The sequence below is a fragment of the Pavona decussata genome, unplaced genomic scaffold, assembly GCF_977016875.1.
Source record: "Pavona decussata unplaced genomic scaffold, jaPavDecu1.1 SCAFFOLD_180, whole genome shotgun sequence".
NCBI classification, from domain to species: Eukaryota; Metazoa; Cnidaria; class Anthozoa; order Scleractinia; family Agariciidae; genus Pavona; species Pavona decussata.
This window is the reverse complement of record NW_028145590.1, coordinates 337,501-355,751: the sequence shown is the minus strand read 5'-3', so window position 1 is coordinate 355,751 and position 18,251 is coordinate 337,501. Positions and strand designations below refer to the sequence as shown.

Here is an 18,251-nt window from a genome sequence, read left to right as displayed (position 1 = left end):
TTTGCAAAGCCACGTTTAAATGCAAGAGGCCTGTTAATAAGTGATCGCGTTTTGCTGGAGAATGTGGAGCTTTGACGCTTGAACTCTTTTATGAAGTTTATATTTCCGTGCAACATTAAACCGTAAAGAGGGAAATGATTTTTATTGAAGTTATTCACTCACTGCCATGCTTATCTATTGATGTATTAACTGGCTTGTTGATTGACTGATTGATTGATTGATTGATTGATTGATTGATTGATTGATTGATTGATAGATTGGTTGGATGGCTGATTGTTTTATTGATTGATAGGTTGCTTGCTTGATTGATTGAATGAATGAATGAATGAATGAATGAATGAATGAATGAATGAATGAATGAATGAATGAATGAATGAATAAATAAATTACAGGTTGCTTGCTTCGTTTGATTGATTGGTTCGATGGCTGGTTGATTGGTGATTGATAGGTTGTTTGATTAATTGATTGATTGATGGATAGGTTTCTTAATTGATTGATTGATTGATTGATTGATTGATTGATTGATTGATTGATTGATTGATTGATTGATTGATGGGCTGCTTGATTGATTGATTGATTGATTGATTGATTAATGGGTTACTTGATTGATTCATTGATTGATTGATTGATTCATTGATTGATTGACTCTCGAGCAGTTTAAAGCCTGGGTTAAAAGGTTTTAAGAGGAAAAATGGTTTATTCGAGATAACTTTAACAAATTCAGGGGCACTGAACTGAAATTTGGCAGACAAAAAGATCTTATCATTCTTAAAATTTTTGAGCATAATAAGTAGTGCTATAGATCACTAGACATGTCACGTGATCGTTTTTTGTGAAAAAAGCAAAAATTTGACAGGTGGGCAACGGTTTTAAGAGAAAACATAAAACAAAAACGCGTTTCTAATAAAGATTAAATATCTCCATCGCTTCACGTTTGGAATGATCGTTCATCGTTCTGCAGAAAAAAATTGTCAGAACAAAGGTCATTTCTTAATTTCTCCAATTTAAAAACTTGAGAACAGTCATTTCAAACGTAGAATGTTCAATATTTTATATCTGCTTCAAAAACACTAATTCAGTTATCTATATAAAGAAAATTCGCCGCCGTATCGCCGATTTACGAAATTTTAATTTTTTGGTCACGTGATCAAAATTATACGTTAAGGCAAAAGAAAACATCGAGTTATATATTCAGGAAAAATTCATCATGTTCTAGGCAGACAAACCGAAGATATAGGGGATCATTCATAATTTGTAAACACCCTTCAAACCCAGGCCTTAAACTGCTTGAGTGGTTTGATCTCATTTCATTTCCTCTTATTTAGGTCTCCAAAGTGCAGGAAGCACTTGATCATCACGAAGAGATGAAAAAGTGAGTAGATTTTTTTAAAAATATGTGCTTTCATCTGACCAAAAGATTGCATTGGTCTCACTGCTCCTTTGACTGCCAGTGATCCTAACAGTTTATGGACGAATAAGCTTGAATTGTTTTCTGTTTAGGGAACAATTGGATGTGAACAGCGAAGTTCAAAAAGAGAACAACCAGTTTCTAAGTCTCCTTTTAACTTATAATGATATGACTTTTAATTGTAATTATTTTACTATTCGGTTGCGGACGACATGAGAAACCACAATCGTTCTAAATCTTAGGAATGAAATATCGCGTAGAAAGAAAAGTATGAATGTGTTAAGATCAGCGATGTTGAGAAAACCAAGTGCGACGATTTAATCAAAAACAAAAGTTGGGGTAGAAAAATGGTTCCACTGATTGTGTAGCAGACAGTAAATGTTCTGGTTAAAGTTTTTTGGAGCACAAAAGTTTCGCCTTCACTGTTGAAGTGCTTTTGTGTTTAATTTGTTTTAGACTGCGGCCTTGGATAAAGAGAACAGGAGGGTGGAGGTACCTTGCCATGGTTACGCTAGATAATGAATAAACCGATATACTATGTAAATGCATGAAAAATGAGACAACTTCTAGACCTCAAACTAAAGAAACACTATTTCTGTATTTCTACGATAAATATAAGTTTAAATTCGGTAGATAGAAAGAACAGCGAAAAAAAAAATACATCAACAACAACAAATAAGTAAAGAAGTAAATGAAAACAACAACACACAAAAAGGAATAATTCCCAAGTAAAGCCGTAAGCAGTCAGTTTAGGAAAACCTTTTGTCACATATGCTATGATATTGCTTTACCACGCTCCACTAATGAAATTATAAGGGAAGCAAAATCTTGCCAATCGGGAACTCGCCTCAGACTCAGTTTTCTCGCGCTTTATGCCAGTTTCTTGTAGTTGTTTCGAGTTCTGATTGCTTCATTGGTTGGGGTGATTGACTTGGTTTCATTTTAGAGACACTGACCCTTAAGACCACCTTATGTTTTCGAAATTGATATTTGTAAAATAAAAAATGTTAAGACTCAGTTTGAATTTAACCGGAACAAATACCATCCTTTGATATTATTTTCTCGTTATTTAAACCAGGAACTACTATATAGTCCGAGGAGCTTGTTTTAATGAAAGCGAACGTATGAACCAGACTATGAGCACTGAAAATGTGAATGATTTTCCGTTACTTCCAACTGTCAAAGAGAAGCCCGCAAGAAATCATATCTTTGTTGTGTTGCTTGACAATTATTCTAAACTGTGTTATTTTTTCTACATCCTTAGAAACTAAAAGTAGAGATGGAAAGGTAAATGAGAGATTGATGAAATTTTAAAATACTCGCCCTTTTTTTCGTTTCTTGTTAAGATGTTGTGAAAAGAGCTGAAATACTTTGTTTGGCTTTATAGGGAAATGGAGGGCTTGTCGAAGAGAATGGTGGATATAAATCAGGTATTATAATTATGAAAGCTTTTGATTTTTGTCACGTCGCCAGGAGTCGAGAACAATGCGGAATTTTCTTGCTTAAGGTTAATTCTTGCAAAGGTCTACCCTAGTTTCCATGCCTTCGCGCCGTCCGACAACAGATCAAGCGAGCTGGGTTGCAGGCATTGGTTTGAGTGTTAGGTATAGGAACTATAAGTACGCGCCTCTAAAGGGACTGGACACGAGATGTGTCGTCAAGACGACAAGTGACGTAAGGAAAAGCCATGTGCGTGCTCGAGAAGCGAAAAGACTCGCGTTGTGAAAATGAGTTGTGAAACCGTATTTTAATATCGTAAATACTCTTGGAAAACACCAAACAGTGTGGATTTTCTTGTGTAACATTCTGGGGGCCTGTCCGGGAGATTTTTCTCGAAGAAACTTGATGGAAATGTACCTGTTTTGACGATCGATTGCTCACTGTGTGCGAGGACTCGCGTTTGTCGCCGCCATTACGCATTCACTTTGGATTTCAATGGACAACGATTTATTAACAGGATTTAACTGGTTGTAGTTGAAGCGGACATTTGGTGTGGATAGTTTGGCAAAAGATAGTGGAGCCTGAATTTGAGGCCAGGGAAGGTAGGAACATTGTTTTATTGGACTTTGTGCATGTGGAAATCTGTTCGTGTTGTTTACAAGTAAAATCGAAATGGCGGAGGAACAACTGATTCTTCTGGATCGCAAAATTTTGTCGCTGGACCTGAGTGCGTTATGTGAATTTGCTCTTCATGCAAAAGTTGAAAAGTCGGCAGTAGAAGGCAAGGGGAAATTAAGTGTTATTCGGTCTATCAGACGAAATATTGAGGATTCATTCGAGAAGTTGTCTGGCGATGATCAAATTGAATTTGTTGAGGGGTTAATTGCACAGTTGGGTCCACCGCCACTCGAGGGGATAGAAGATCAATACGGCCAAGAAGAATTGGAAGGCAAGGGCGACCTGAAGAAGCTCAAAAAAGAATTGGGTGATTTAGAGTCTAAGCAGCAATTAGTCGAAGAACAATTAGCCAAAATGCAGAAAGAAAAGTTTCCTGACTCAGTGAAAGACGAAGACACGATCAAGTTTCCTGCCAAGGGGGTTGAGCAAAGCATATTCCGCAGGGATTTCAAAATACAAGGAGTGGTGGGTGACCCTGGTCAGAAAGATAAACTGGGTTATCAAGCTCTAATATCCCAAATAGAATCAGGGCTTGCCAAGGGATACTCAGACAAAGAAGTAGTTAGTGCCGTTGTTCGTGCTGTGCAGCCAGGCCTGCAACTAAGAAGCTACCTAGAGAACATGACTGACCTAACCCTACCCAGGCTGCGTAAAATTCTTCGCTTCCATTTTCATGAGAAAAATGCCACAGAACTTTACCAGCTTCTAACAAACATTGCCCAGCAACCGAATGAAGACCCTCAGTCATTTCTGATGAGAGCACTCACTATTAGGCAAAAGGTAATTAGTGCTTCAAAAGAGTCCGATAGTGGGGTTAAGTACGATGCCTCCTCGGTGCAAAGTTTGTTCCTGCATGCCTTGGAAACCGGTCTTGCTGACGAAACCATTCGTGCAAAGATAAGACCACTCACTCAGAACCCAAAAGTCGCAGATGAAGACCTCATTGGAGCAATGAGCCTAGCTATATCTGCAGAAGCCGAGCGAAGTAGTAAGTTCAGTTTTACCAGCAAGGGAAAGTCTGCAAAGGTTCTCACCGTTGAAGGTGCAGTGGAAGCAAACACGAAGAAGGAGTCGCAGAAGGACTCACAGGTCCTAGCAACACTAAAAGCTGTACAAGCGGAGCTGGCCACAGTGAAATCAGAAGTTAAAACTCTTCGTGACGTAGCAAATAACCAGAAGGCAGACACCATGGCACCTAGTCCTACTGGGAGGGGAGCGAGGACTGGAGCAAGACCACCTGGTTGCCAAGAGTGTAGAATGAATAGGGAAGGTGACCGATGTCCACATTGCTATCTCTGTGGAGGCTTGAACCATATTGCCCGCTACTGTCAAACCAGGCTCAGAAGCTATCCGGGAAACGCATCCAGGCTACCCCCGCGGGACAGGGAGTAGCCTTGCCAGAGAAAGAGAAGTCCCACCAGTGTAGTGGTTGCCTGGAGTTTGATTGCCGTAAACAGTTGCTACAGTGTTCAGCCTGCCAGTCTGTTCGATATTGTTCTGAGCATTGTCAAAAGGTTCATTGGCCAAAACATAAAGTGTTATGCAAAGCAATCAAAGAGCTCTCTGAGAGAGAATCGTCTAAAGAAAAGGGGTTAGGAGATGCACAAGATAGAGGTGTGTACAGTAGTCATATCACTCCCAGGCAACAGGAGCGCATAGTTAGGCTGGTGGGAAGGAAGTGTCTAGTGGATTGTTACCTGGAGGATAAGCCTACAGAAGTTTTATGGGACACAGGAGCCCAAGTATCAATTGTTTCAGAAGATTTCCTGCAGAGCCAACTACCAACAGTTCAAACAAGGGATATTGAACAATTACTTGGGACAGATGGGTCCATAAGTTTGCAAGCAGCAAATGGAACAGATATCCCTTACTGTGGGTGGGTAGAGATTGGTGTGAGGTTGACAGATGGAAACGAGACAGAGATAAGGGTTCCATTTTTGGTAACAAAGGAGAACATTGAGCAGCCCATCATTGGTTTTAATGTTATAGAGTTGATGGTCAGAAACACTGAAGATAATGAAGATGATGTGTTGCTGGAACGGATGTCGAGAAGCTTCAAAGTGAGTAAAAGTGGTGACCTGCAAGCATTGATAAGCCTAATTCGGACTACTAACTCTGGTGAACTCTGTCTAGTTAAATCCACAAAGAAGCCACACACTGTCCCTGCAGGAGAGACTGTTCACTTACCTTGTCGTGCTAATACTGGACCAATCCACCGTAAGACTCCTGTCATTTTTGAGCCAGACGAGTTGGCTACCTGGCCTTCGGGATTGGCAGTACATGAATCCCTTACCACCGTAAAGGAGGGCGATGCAACCATCTTCTCAGTCCCAGTGACCAACAACACAAACCATGACATCACTTTACCTGGGAGAGTTGTCCTGGGACGCCTTCATCTTGTCCGGTCAGTGACTCCTGTCGAAGTCAGGTTTAAGGATCCTGAGACACCAACCCCATGTGCTGAATCGCCTTGTAAACAACATACACCTGCTGAGCAAATTGAGAGAAACTTGTCTTGGTTACCTGAAGTTGATTTGAGTGGATTATCAGCAGAACAAAAGGAGCAGGCGAAACAGTTGTTGGTCGAAGAAGCAGATGTATTTGCGACAAGTGATGATGACGTCGGCTGCATTTCCGAGTTAGAGATGGATATCAGGTTGACTAGTGACCAACCAGTACAGAAGAACTACATTTCCATACCCCGTCCACTCTATCCCGAAGTTAAAGGTTACATTGAGGACTTGCTTAACCGTGGTTTCATTCGGAAGTCCAGATCTCCATTCTCAAGTAGTGTTGTCTGTGTTCGTAAAAAAGATGGTGGGATGAGGTTGTGTATTGATTACAGAGAATTGAATAAGAAAACAGTGCCAGATCGGCATCCCATCCCTCGGATCCAGGAAGCCTTAGATAGTCTCGGGGGCAAATCATGGTTCAGTGTTTTGGATCAGGGAAAAGCGTACCATCAGGGATTCATTGGAGAGAAAAGTCAACCATTGACTGCGTTTGTTACGCCTTGGGGATTATACGAATGGGTGCGTATACCATTCGGACTCATGAATGCTCCAGCAAATTTTCAAAGATTTATGGAGAACTGTCTTGGGCAGCTGCGTGATGAGATATGCATCCCTTACTTGGACGATGTAATTGTATTCTCGGGAACATTTTCTGAACATATTGAGCATCTGCGTAAAGTTCTTCGTCGGTTGAAGAGTTATGGTGTGAAGCTTAAGCCCAGAAAGTGTAACTTGTTCAAGCGGGAAGTGTCCTTCCTTGGAAGAGTGATTTCTCAAGACGGGTATCGGATAGATCCGAAAGCTACAAATGCAGTGACTGCGATGAAGGATTTAAAGCCGCAAACAGTTGGAGAAGTTAGAAGAATTATGGGCTTACTTGGAGTTTACCGCCGTCACATCAAAAACTTTGCACAAACAGCAAAACCCATTTATGATCTCCTCAATCATGACCTACCAAAGAAAAAGAATACTAACCCAATCAGACAGAACCCAAGGCTGCGCAGTGGACAGTTACCATCTTCATCACCAGTAGAATGGGGACCCAGTCAACAGTCAGCATTGGATGTCCTGATAGACAAAATAACTTCACCCCCTTTGCTGGCATATCCAGATTATGATTCACCTTTTATTGTACACACCGATGCGTCACAGGATGGCTTGGGGGCTGTCTTGTACCAAAAGCAGAATGGTACTACCCGAGTAATTGCATATGCATCCAGGACTCTGACCCCATGTGAACAAAATTACCACATGCATTCTGGCAAGCTGGAATTTTTAGCATTGAAATGGTCAGTGACAGAACAGTTCAGGGACTATCTCTACTACGCTCCTGAATTTGTAGTATACACGGACAACAACCCCTTAACTTATGTGTTAACATCTGCCAAGCTAAACGCCACAGGATTGAGATGGGTCGGAGAGCTTGCTGACTTTAACTTCGAAATACGGTACCGACCAGGCAAGTTGAATGTTGATGCAGATAGTCTTTCCCGATTACCCAGTGACTTCAAGACCTACATGGACAGTTGTACTGAAAAGGTAACCCCTGAAAGCTTGCACGCCTCAATATCCGCAGCCCAAGTGTTATCAAGTGGTGACAATGTCTGGATTGCAGCACTGACTGATAAAGAAGAGGAGCTCCATGTTGACGCTCTGTCCCAAGCATCTGGTAACCAAGTAAGGGTGGTGGATTTAGCGAAAGCACAGAATGAAGACCCTTACATTGGGCGTGTCCTTAAATTGATCAAAGCAAAACACAAACCGACAGTTGCAGAGAAGCACTCAGAATCACCTTTGGTTCGTAAGTTACTGAATGAGTGGCATAAACTTCATGTGAACAGAAAGAGTGGAGTACTTTATCGTAACCAGCAGGTTGTTCTTCCACAGAAATTTCGTCGCACCGTTTATCGCGAACTCCATGAAGAGATGGGCCACCTTGGTGTTGAGAGGGTACTAGCACTAGCCCGTGAGAGATTTTATTGGCCACACATGAGGAGAGACATTGAAAACTTTATCCATCACACGTGCCGCTGCCTGAAACAAAGACGCCCAAATCTACCAACGAGAGAACCATTACAACCAATTCTAACAACCGCTCCTCTTCAGATGGTTTCTATCGACTTTGTACATCTCGAGCGAAGCTCTGGGGGCCATGAATATATCCTAGTTGTTGTTGACCATTTCACCAAATATGCACAAGCGTACCCGACGAGAAATAAAACTGCTGTTACTGCTGCAGACAAGATCTTCAATGATTTCATCCCACGCTTTGGTTTCCCAGAGAAACTCCACCACGATATGGGGGGCGAATTTGAGAACCGGTTGTTCAAAAGGCTGGAGGAACTCTCTGGAGTAATGCATTCGAGAACTACTCCGTACCATCCACAGGGGAATGGTCTGGTGGAAAGAATGAACCGTACACTTCTCAGCATGCTGCGTACCCTACCGGAAACCCACAAGTCTTGCTGGAAGGACCATATTAACAAACTCATTCACGCATATAACTGCACTGTTCACGAGTCAACCGGTTATTCTCCATTTTTCCTGTTATTTGGTCGCAGCCCTCGTCTGCCAATCGATGTAATCTTTGACCTCGAGGTGGAGACAGGAGCCAAATCACATGCTGAGTATGTTACCAAATGGAAATCTGCCATGCAAGAAGCTTACTCACTCGCATCACAATCTGCCAGGAAGAATGCCATGAGGGGGAAAAAAAATTATGACAAACGAGTGCGATCATCAGCACTGCAAGTGGGAGACCGTGTCCTTGTACGCAACCTTACTCCTCGTGGTGGGCCTGGCAAGCTCCGCGCTTTCTGGGAAGACCAAATCCATATAGTTGTTGCAAGAAAAGGGGAGGGAAGCCCGGTGTACGACGTGAGACCAGAATCAAGCCAAGGACCCACCCGCACTCTACATCGAAACCTCTTACTCCCTTGTGACTATTTACCAGGCAAACCCTGGGAGGACCTCCCTCCTGTAAAGAAGACGAAAACAGCAGCACCCTATCATTGTGATGATGTCCAACCACTGGTACAAGAAGGGAACGAAAGTGACAGTGAAGATGAATTTCCAGACGTTTCATGCTTGAATCTTTCACCAGGACACGATGGAAATGACCGAATACAGATACAGCTAGAGTCTACAAGTAAAGACGAGCCAGAACCAGATTTCACGGATGTTCATTCTGGTGAGGTGTCAAGTGAAATGGGGCCGGAAGCTAACATTGCTGGTACTCCTGGCGAAGCACAGCTAACACGAGACTCTCAAGCAGTCGATGGAGAGAGGGACGAGCGAGAGGATGTTAGCAAATCAGACCGACCTCAACGTCTTAGACAGGCACCTAAACGGTTTACTTATGACAGTCCTGGGGAACCAACTTATGTGCGACAGGTTAAGGTTGATCCATATGTAGGAATACAGCAGGGTGGGATACCAACACTGCCAACGCCCTACATACCTGAATTCCCAGTGAACCAGTACTGTACGTTGCCACCAGCCTGTAACTATATTTCTCCACCAGAACCGCCCATGTTTTGGAACATGAATATGATGATGCCTTGTATGCCCTATCCAATGGTACCACAGTTGCCACAATGGGGAGCACCTTATCAGTCATTTCAGTGCAGATGAGCAGATAAACAGTTTTTGTCTATCACATTGTTTAAAAAAAAAAATCGAGTTTTCTTAAGTGTATTCAATTCTGACATTCATTCTGTGAATGCTGTAGGAACTGTCTGAAGATGGTCATTGTGCTACAGAATCTTGAACACTAGTTTGGACAGATGAACTGAGAGATGTTACGTGGTCTGTAAGGAGCTGGGCCTGATCAACCCACTCCAGGATTTAAGAAGCAAGGAATCCTAAACAAAAAAGGCCACTTTCGTAAAGTTTTGTTCTGTATTGCATGCCAAATGTTGTCAAATGTCACGGATGACATTTCTTTTCAAGTTAGGGGAGAGTGTTAGGTATAGGAACTATAAGTACGCGCCTCTAAAGGGACTGGACACGAGATGTGTCGTCAAGACGACAAGTGACGTAAGGAAAAGCCATGTGCGTGCTCGAGAAGCGAAAAGACTCGCGTTGTGAAAATGAGTTGTGAAACCGTATTTTAATATCGTAAATACTCTTGGAAAACACCAAACAGTGTGGATTTTCTTGTGTAACATGAGCAGTGACGCCAACTTTAATAGTATCTGCGATTAAACTCGTCGGCGAAGACTGAAAACAAGGCTTAGATATGTCATAGCTTTGGCTGAATTGAGCTAAACAAAATGGATGAGATATGGGATTGACGAATGTAATGAACGGAAAAATGGATTAAATTAGTGCATGCCATTGTAGACGGAGGAGGGTGATAACGTTTGAGTCCTAGAAAGAGGCCATGATGAGTAAAAAGTATTCTTCTCGTCACTGTCAGAAGAAAAGAGTTCCTCTGTTTCTTGGCAGAAGTACATACGTTGCTTTACCACAATGGCAACCGGGAGATGAATCATTGCCTTGCTATTTACGTATTCTCTTGCTGTCCAATTTAAAATCACCAGTCCGTCTGTGACCGCTATTCTAATAATTTCTTTCCTTTTATTTTTTTGTTTCCGTAGTCGTTCACAGATGAAATTATGGAGCTCAAGAGGTAAAACAATCTTTTCATGCTTCCAACCCATTAGATTATTTTCTATTTTGATGACAACTTCGCGGTTACATTAAACATTCCTGCGCAAAATGAAAAGGAATTTACGGAAACTCACACTCTAACTGAAGCATATAATTAATACATTTTTACCATTTTTATTTGTTTTAATTTTAATTTAGAGAGGGCGCAAAAAAGGCTAAAGAATTCTCTGCCTGGCGACAACAGGTGAGAAAGAACAGAAGGAATGTTACTTATGAAACCTCGCTGCTGTGTGAAACTTTACTTTGACTCTAAATAAGAAATTGAGTGAGTAGTGAGGAAGGCTTGGCGCCGGGTCAAATGGCCTTTTTTCTATTGTGAAGTCATTCCCTGCACAACGTACACAATGAAAAAACCTAAAACAAACTCAAAATGGGAGGACATTTTGTAGGTGCTTACAAAATGGAATGTTCAATAGAATGTTCTGAAAAGTTTCGGAAAATAAAGACAACTTTCGTAACGAACGCACATTTCTAATTTAGAATCAGTAATCCTGCTTTCCAAAGGTAATTGGTCTAACATGCTATTTTCTTTTTCACGATTAGGATTCGATGAGCTTGAAAACAAAGATACTTATCTTTGTTTGCAAGTTCTTTCTTAACCTCAAAAAGGTCCATTGCGATTACCTTGCACTTGTCATTATAAAAAGGCACATTTTTAAATTTATGATCAGCAATCTTGGCTTGCCAAGGTAGTTAGTCTAACTTGCTGGTTTCTATTTCAGGCTAAGGATCAACTGGACAACAAAGAAAAGTAAGTTCAGCAAAGTAGAAAATCTAGCTAGCTAGACTATTGTATCAATGGAACGAAGACCATTTTTTTAGAAATTAGAGTGACTGTAGTGAAGTGAGAGAGCTGGTGTAACTAAGAAAAACTTGTTGCGCTTTGTGAAGTTCCACCAGCTTACTGGAAGGAATGATAAGTGCCAGTCATACTTGATTAGATTTCAGTTTGTGATTAGTTCGGGTTGGATTACACTGCAATTCTCTATGCATAATAAATACTGTAATCAAGGATTAGGAAACGCAATATGAAACTGAGAGATTTTCTTAAAAATTAGTTTGAAATACTTTCGTGGTCAATCTGTGGGTAAGATCGTTTTTCTGTTTTCTCTCTAACAGAGAACTGACAGAACTTAAAAAAGTGCTTGAACCACTGCAGGAAGTGAGTATTGAGAATACATTCATACATCAGAAATATATGGAAATGCATACGAAAGAAAATATCTTTTTTTTATTTGTGTCCGTCATCAAATCGTCATGTTGTTCCTGTATGAACATCGAAAAAGAATTCCTTATCAATTTTGTTCCCCGCGTTTGTGGCGCATAAAAGTGTCAAATTTCACCTCCATGAGACTGGGAATAGTAGATCTGCGAAGTCAATACAGGAAAGCTAGCCTCGCGATTTCTCTATTCCTCAGTTGTTTTTCGTGTGCAGAGGAAGAAAACTGTGTTGATGAAAGTAAGGATAGGGTTGTTGAATACTCAGAATGAAACAACTGAGGAATAAAGAAACGGCGAGACTATTTAAAGCAATCAATCAATTCATCCGTGTTGACTGAACTTAAGATTTTCGCGTGTCATTTCGCTTTTAAGCAACAACTGTTTTCGATACCGCCCTCCCACAGCGAGCCCTAACTGCCCTCATACTATCCTGTAAAAAGAATCTGAATTGCCACTATCCCACCCTTGCGATAGAGGCCAAATGATAACAAGAAAGTCAATGGGCAGAGGAACTTATAAAATAAAATATTGCTTACCCATAATGTGCGGTAGTTTGAACATACCGTATTTACTCAAATAAGCGCCGCGGCGCTTATTTAATTTTTCGTTTCTCCTGTGCGGCGCTTATTCGAGGGCGGCGCTTACTTGAGGGCGGCGCTTATTAAAAGGTTCATACCACAAAGCCAAAACATTTTGATTGTACAAGCAAACGCTGACAATCTCCTTACTGCAACAGTTACGGGGAAGAGAAAGAGGGAGGTTGGGCTTGTCGTACAGGTGAAGTTTACAGCCTTCACGCAAGAACTGAAGAACGCGAACATTTTGAAGAGAGAACTGAATGAGAGAGCATTAAGATATACTCACTTCGAACTGAAAAACATCACTATTGATGAAAATAAATTCCCATTGCTGGCTTGAACCACATTGCAGCGATCACAGTGTATTTTTATCATCTTATCGAAATACTCAAATATGCGCCGCACCGGAGCTGCGGCGCTTATTCGAGGGCGGCGCTTATTAACCATTCCGCTCCATGTGCGGCGCTTAATCGAGGGAGGCGCTTATTCGGGGGCGGCGGTTATTCGAGTAAATACGGTAGGCGTCTGCAAAAGGAGTAAATTGTAATTAGTTTTCTTCTGATAAGATGTATGAATTAACGACATGTTATCTCCTCACCAGTTTCCAACAAGAAAGAAATCCAGGAAATCCAGAAGGGTTATCAGACTCCTACGCAGTCTGTTCTGCTTTCGAAGTTAAAAGGATCTCCTTGTTTTATATCAGAGTACAAATAATTTGTTGTTTTGTAAATTAAATATTGTACATTTTTTCTACATCAAACTGACGTGAGTAATTTGCCTTCTCGTTTTAACGGACGGAAGAAAAAAGTACAGTCGTTTTATTATGTGTTTAAATAAATATTCGTTTTGACAGTTTGAGCTGGATTTCAATGTTTTACCTTTCGAAATATTGAAAGATGGTATTATTCAGAACTGAACCTGCAGTGCTTTTTAGAAATGAGATAGGTTTTCGGCGTTTCAGGAGGAATGTGAGGGAGGGTGGTAAGAAGTGTCCAGAACAACAACTAAAACTGCAATTCAATAAAGAGCGAGGGAGAAGGAGGGGAACGGGTGGGACAGCGGAGGACCGGGAGGGTTCACGGTCTATCCAATCCAGAAAGATGGGTTGGAGAAGGGGGAGAGGGTCGGAAAGTGCCAAGTATCCAGTATCGCGCTTATAAAATAACGCAAGGTAGATCATCGATCTGCGTGATTTCCATGTAGAATCAAAAGAAACAAAGTGGAGGAATTCACTTCCTGCGAGCAGAGCTGAGGCGAGTCTTAATTACCAGCGTTTAGCTCTCTCAGGGGACAAGCAGGATAATGTCCGGCTCTCTAGCGGCTATTACGTTTGTGCGCTTCGTGTCGTTGCATCAAACAATACCTTTGGGTTTCCGTGCAAAATTAATTAATGATTTATATTTCTTCCTCTCTTTTGAAGTGCGCAACTCTATTGCGCATTAAGGCAAAGTCAAAGTTTCTATAAGCTGCTACATGTAACTGCTAAATGTTATTCAGTACCTGTTTGAAAACTAACTCTGCGAAGCTCGATTTAGTACCGTTGAGCAAAATATCTGCAAAACCAGTATGGTAACCAAATGTTTTTCTTCAGATGCCCAAGCAAAATGACGGTTACCCACTAGTGTGTCAGTTTAAGGAAAATCATATTGTTGTGTATCTATTAATGCTATGGCATTTGAAAGGAGACTGTGATGTTCAGTTATTACGAAAGTCTATCTCTAAGAAATTAAACTGACTCCCTTAAGAAAGTCGTTCCCTTGTCCAACCCCTACAGTAAGAAACATCTTATATGGCGCCAAATTCCTAACATCAAAAGGCGCTATCGATTTACGTGAGCAAAAAATGAAAACTGATTATTGTTTGAAAAAACTTGCGACAAAACGCGATTAGTTTTTAGAAAAAAAAATATGTATCAGTTAATAAAGTTTCTTGTCTAACCTATCGAAGCTTCGTCGATCACAGTAAAATTGAAAGGTAATTATGTTTTAAACAAGACGTTCCGCAATAAAAATGGGCGTGAGATCTAAATTTAGACGCCGTTCAGTCGTGGCAAGTTGTTGACCCAAGCGTCCTCTGAACAAATATGCCTCAAAATTGCATAATATCACCACAACAATATAAGATATCAAGTTCTAATTTGTTTCACGAGGTTTATTCTAAAAACTAAGCCAATTGTATCGATAAGGGCCGTAGAAAGACACATGTTGTTTGTCGGTTGTTTACGGTCTGATGGTTGATTGACAACTGAAGATGAGAATGGCCTGGCCAGGCCCCTTTTATACCGGAAGTTCCTGTTTCAGACAATTGTTGATTTATTTCCCGCTGAGATTCAAAGTGGTCAACAAACTTGACCTTAACTGATTTATACTGGACAACAAACAGCTTATGGTACAACTCCAATGGTTCGTGCTGTGATACTCTAAAAGAAACCGCTGAAGTAACTAAAACAGAAAGAGAGAAATAAAACGTCTGTCACTGAAAAATCCCACAGAAATTATGTCGCATAAATTATCATGAGTATTTCGTGGCAAAAGCCAATCAGAGTTGATTCTTCTGCCTTTACCTTTACGCTAGGAAACGAATACTAATTTTAGTTTTCCTTCTTATAAGTTTAAGTATAACTTGTAACGTATTATTTATCCTCTCGTTGGATTTTGCATTGTAATTTTATTGTATTCTAGACGTAATGTTTGCGTGATTTCTTGGTAAATTAGACGGACATTTGTACGTCCGTTCGTTCGTTCACCAACAATGCGCAGGTGCAAAGCAACCAATTGGAGCCTAATCCCTCATCCTACAGAAATAGAAGGTACTGAAACACTATTAACAACGCCGCTTCAAGAAAAGGAAATGTGAGATGTCTGCACGTACGCTGTAAGGGATTGGACTGGGTTAAAAAAAAAAAAACATACCCAGTCCCAATGGAAATTTGCATGTCTACTAAAATTGATCGAAAGAAGAGCTAATTTGATGCAAATGAGCCGCATATTTGTAGCAAGATTCAGTCTCATCAGTTAAAAGCAGTTTTGGAGCCAAGTTGGCATTGTTCACGTTATCAAGAAACGAGGTGAGTAGCAATACTTTATTATAACCCAATGAAGTAGTAGAATGGTTTCTGTCAGAAATATATCACGCTTTTTTAGGGTAGGGTTTTCCGATCGTTTCATAAACTCCAATTAAGTTTGTTGTGAGCGTCGTTTCCCAGTGAATATGCTATTGGGCTGTTGCAAGGCTGAAACATTCAAACAAACCTGGCATGAGATTATTATTTCGTGCTTCTCTGTTAACATTCCAGTAAAATTTCAGTCCACGAAGAACACTTTTATCTACTGAAGACAACCTCTCAGTTGAGTTATATAAAAATACTCAATAAATAGGGATGAAACGAATCAATAAGTGACGATTGTGTTCAAATAACTGAATATAAAGAAAGATGTAGTATTCCACGCGTTACGATTTTGAAAGAAAGATCTATCTTCCTTCTGAACGTGAGTCAAACCCATCCCTATAATACATGGTCGGTCGCTAACCACTGACCTACAGGGTGATGTGGAAAGCTGGATCATTTAGTAAAAATTTTAGGGAAGGGAAGAATATATTTTTAGAAACGCAATCGTTTAGCTCATCGGTTTTAACTGACTTAAAAGTCAGTTGTTGTACCGCAGGATCGACAACTACGAGGCTAAAACAAATTATGAGGCGATGCTTCCTTTATTAATGCAGATGGCTAAACGACAAGAGAGTTGACAAAAGGAAACTGTATGGTTTAATTTTAGCTCAATTTTTAAAGAACCTTAGTTATCCACCTGCCATTTTTAGTAGTTCCTTGTTTATACTTAACATACATTTTGGGAAAGTTTGGTGTACCTCGATTGATAGTTTTCCAGTTAATTCAAGCAATTTATCTTTTAAATAAAAATACAGCTCAGAAAAATCTCGTTACAAAGAAGTCTGTATACCTGGGACACTTCCTGTTTATTACTTATTCATATTTCTATCGGTTTACTGTTAATTAACAACTCATCCTCGCGTACTTCCGAGAAAAGAACCAATTTTCCTCGCCAAATATCTAGTGAGCGATGATTTGCACGAACTTCAATATCCTCGAGATCAAAACCTACAAATTGACAAAGGTTAAAAACAACTTAAGAAATTAGACAACCATTCAGATTCTTGCTTTCACCTTATGCCATATGCGCACAACTGATGTTTTAGCACAAAATTAATATCGTTTTAACACGTTGTCATGTTTGATCGAAATTAATCTACATACACCTATGAACTTCAAGTGACAATCATCATTTTATCAAAACGAGAATTCACCGTATTAGCAGATCTTTACGATGACACGAACAAGCTTCAACTAAAGCAGCCGTGGACATAGTTTGGCGTTGATCGACTAACAGGGCAAAATGCGTCGCAAACATCGTAGACGAAACAATAAATTGAACACTTCGCCACAGCAAATTTGACACTTTTGGGTAGAGTTTGAGACTTCAAAGCAACCGTCTTTTCTAGAGAATATTTGTCGGACTGTTCGGCTGAAGGACTGACGTCTTTATGAAAAGAAGGCATAAAATCATTATTTTATTGAGATTCATTGCGAATTTTTACGTCGATATCAAGATTTCTGTAAATGAAGATCCGGCGAAATAGAAAATGGAGGGACCATTTACGATTGATAACCATGCGATCACACACTTTTAGGAAAATTTTGGAAATTAGACGCAGAAAGTAAATTTATTGTTGATATTTCAGAGGAGCTACCGTTCAATAATAAGGTAGTCAATTTGAATAAGTTAAGTCAATTTGTTTTCTTTCAGACAGACCGTCATTGGCAAAATACCAAAGGAAAAACCTCTCTTCCAAAACTTTGCCTTTCATATTTCAGGTTGAAGATTTTATGCCCTGCTCATTTGACAAACATTCATGTTTTTTTTTAATTTACATGTTTATGGCATTGCTATGACCATATAAGGACACTAGCATAGCTCATGTCTCTCAAAACAACGGCGAGACAATCACACCGAACACGAACAAACCATTGAAATAAATTGAAAAGAAAGGTCTAGTCTAGGAAATGAAATAGTACTCTAAGAGTTCTACTCTAAGAAACGACTGAACATCTTTTTCTTTACTTTGTTCTTATCCACAGCCTACAACGAATTAACACGAGGAGAAGGAACGTTTAAGTTTTATTGAAGTATGGTTGGTAACGCTACTGAGGATTCTTCTTTAGAAAATCAGAAACATGCGTGGAAAAAAGTTTTACTCACTGAATTTATTGTGATAGCTATAATCAACGTTTTCACTGTCGTCGTCTTTGTAAGAAATCGCCACTTACGCAAGCGCACTACCTATCTGATAATAAACCTGACTGTGGCTGATTTACTGGTGGGAGTAGTTTCGGGACCAATGAATATACTCGTCCTGGATTTGGATCGTGGGAACGGTTTCAGCTGGCAAGAGTTCATCATTTTAACCTCGAGCCTCATATTTCCCCTTGCTTCTCAAGCCAATCTTTCGTTAATTTCTTTAGAGCGGTTACACGCCACACTTTTCCCCTTCAGGCACTGTTTAATTGAGAAATGGCTTTACGTCAAAGTTATTATTGGCAGCTGGATTATAACTTCGCTTCTGGTATCCATGGCGTCTGTTCTTCAAGCGCTCCATTTAGTTTCAATTACGTATGCATTTGCATGTTACACTTGTCTTACCCTTCTTATCATAACTGTTTCT

General features: G+C 40.3%; 2 protein-coding genes and 1 long non-coding RNA gene across 7 annotated transcripts in view; 2 read left to right on the top strand and 1 right to left on the bottom strand.

Annotated features, from left to right (window-relative positions):
- Nucleotides 1-18,251, bottom strand: part of LOC146463086 (uncharacterized) — a 340,798-nt gene that overhangs the window by 102,407 nt on the left and 220,140 nt on the right. The window lies entirely within an intron of this gene.
- Nucleotides 1-18,251, top strand: part of LOC146463094 (uncharacterized) — a 217,952-nt gene that overhangs the window by 90,135 nt on the left and 109,566 nt on the right. The gene's annotated exons all lie outside the window — the stretch shown is intronic.
- On the top strand, nucleotides 1,877-12,490 carry LOC146463099 (uncharacterized). The gene is made up of 7 exons (XM_085084864.1): nucleotides 1,877-1,900; nucleotides 2,673-2,695; nucleotides 2,796-2,838; nucleotides 10,641-10,672; nucleotides 10,852-10,897; nucleotides 11,436-11,464; nucleotides 11,833-12,490. Exons 2-7 carry the CDS (start codon nucleotides 2,688-2,690, stop codon nucleotides 12,038-12,040), a joined length of 366 nt encoding a protein of 121 aa, XP_084940990.1. The 5' UTR covers nucleotides 1,877-1,900; nucleotides 2,673-2,687; the 3' UTR covers nucleotides 12,041-12,490.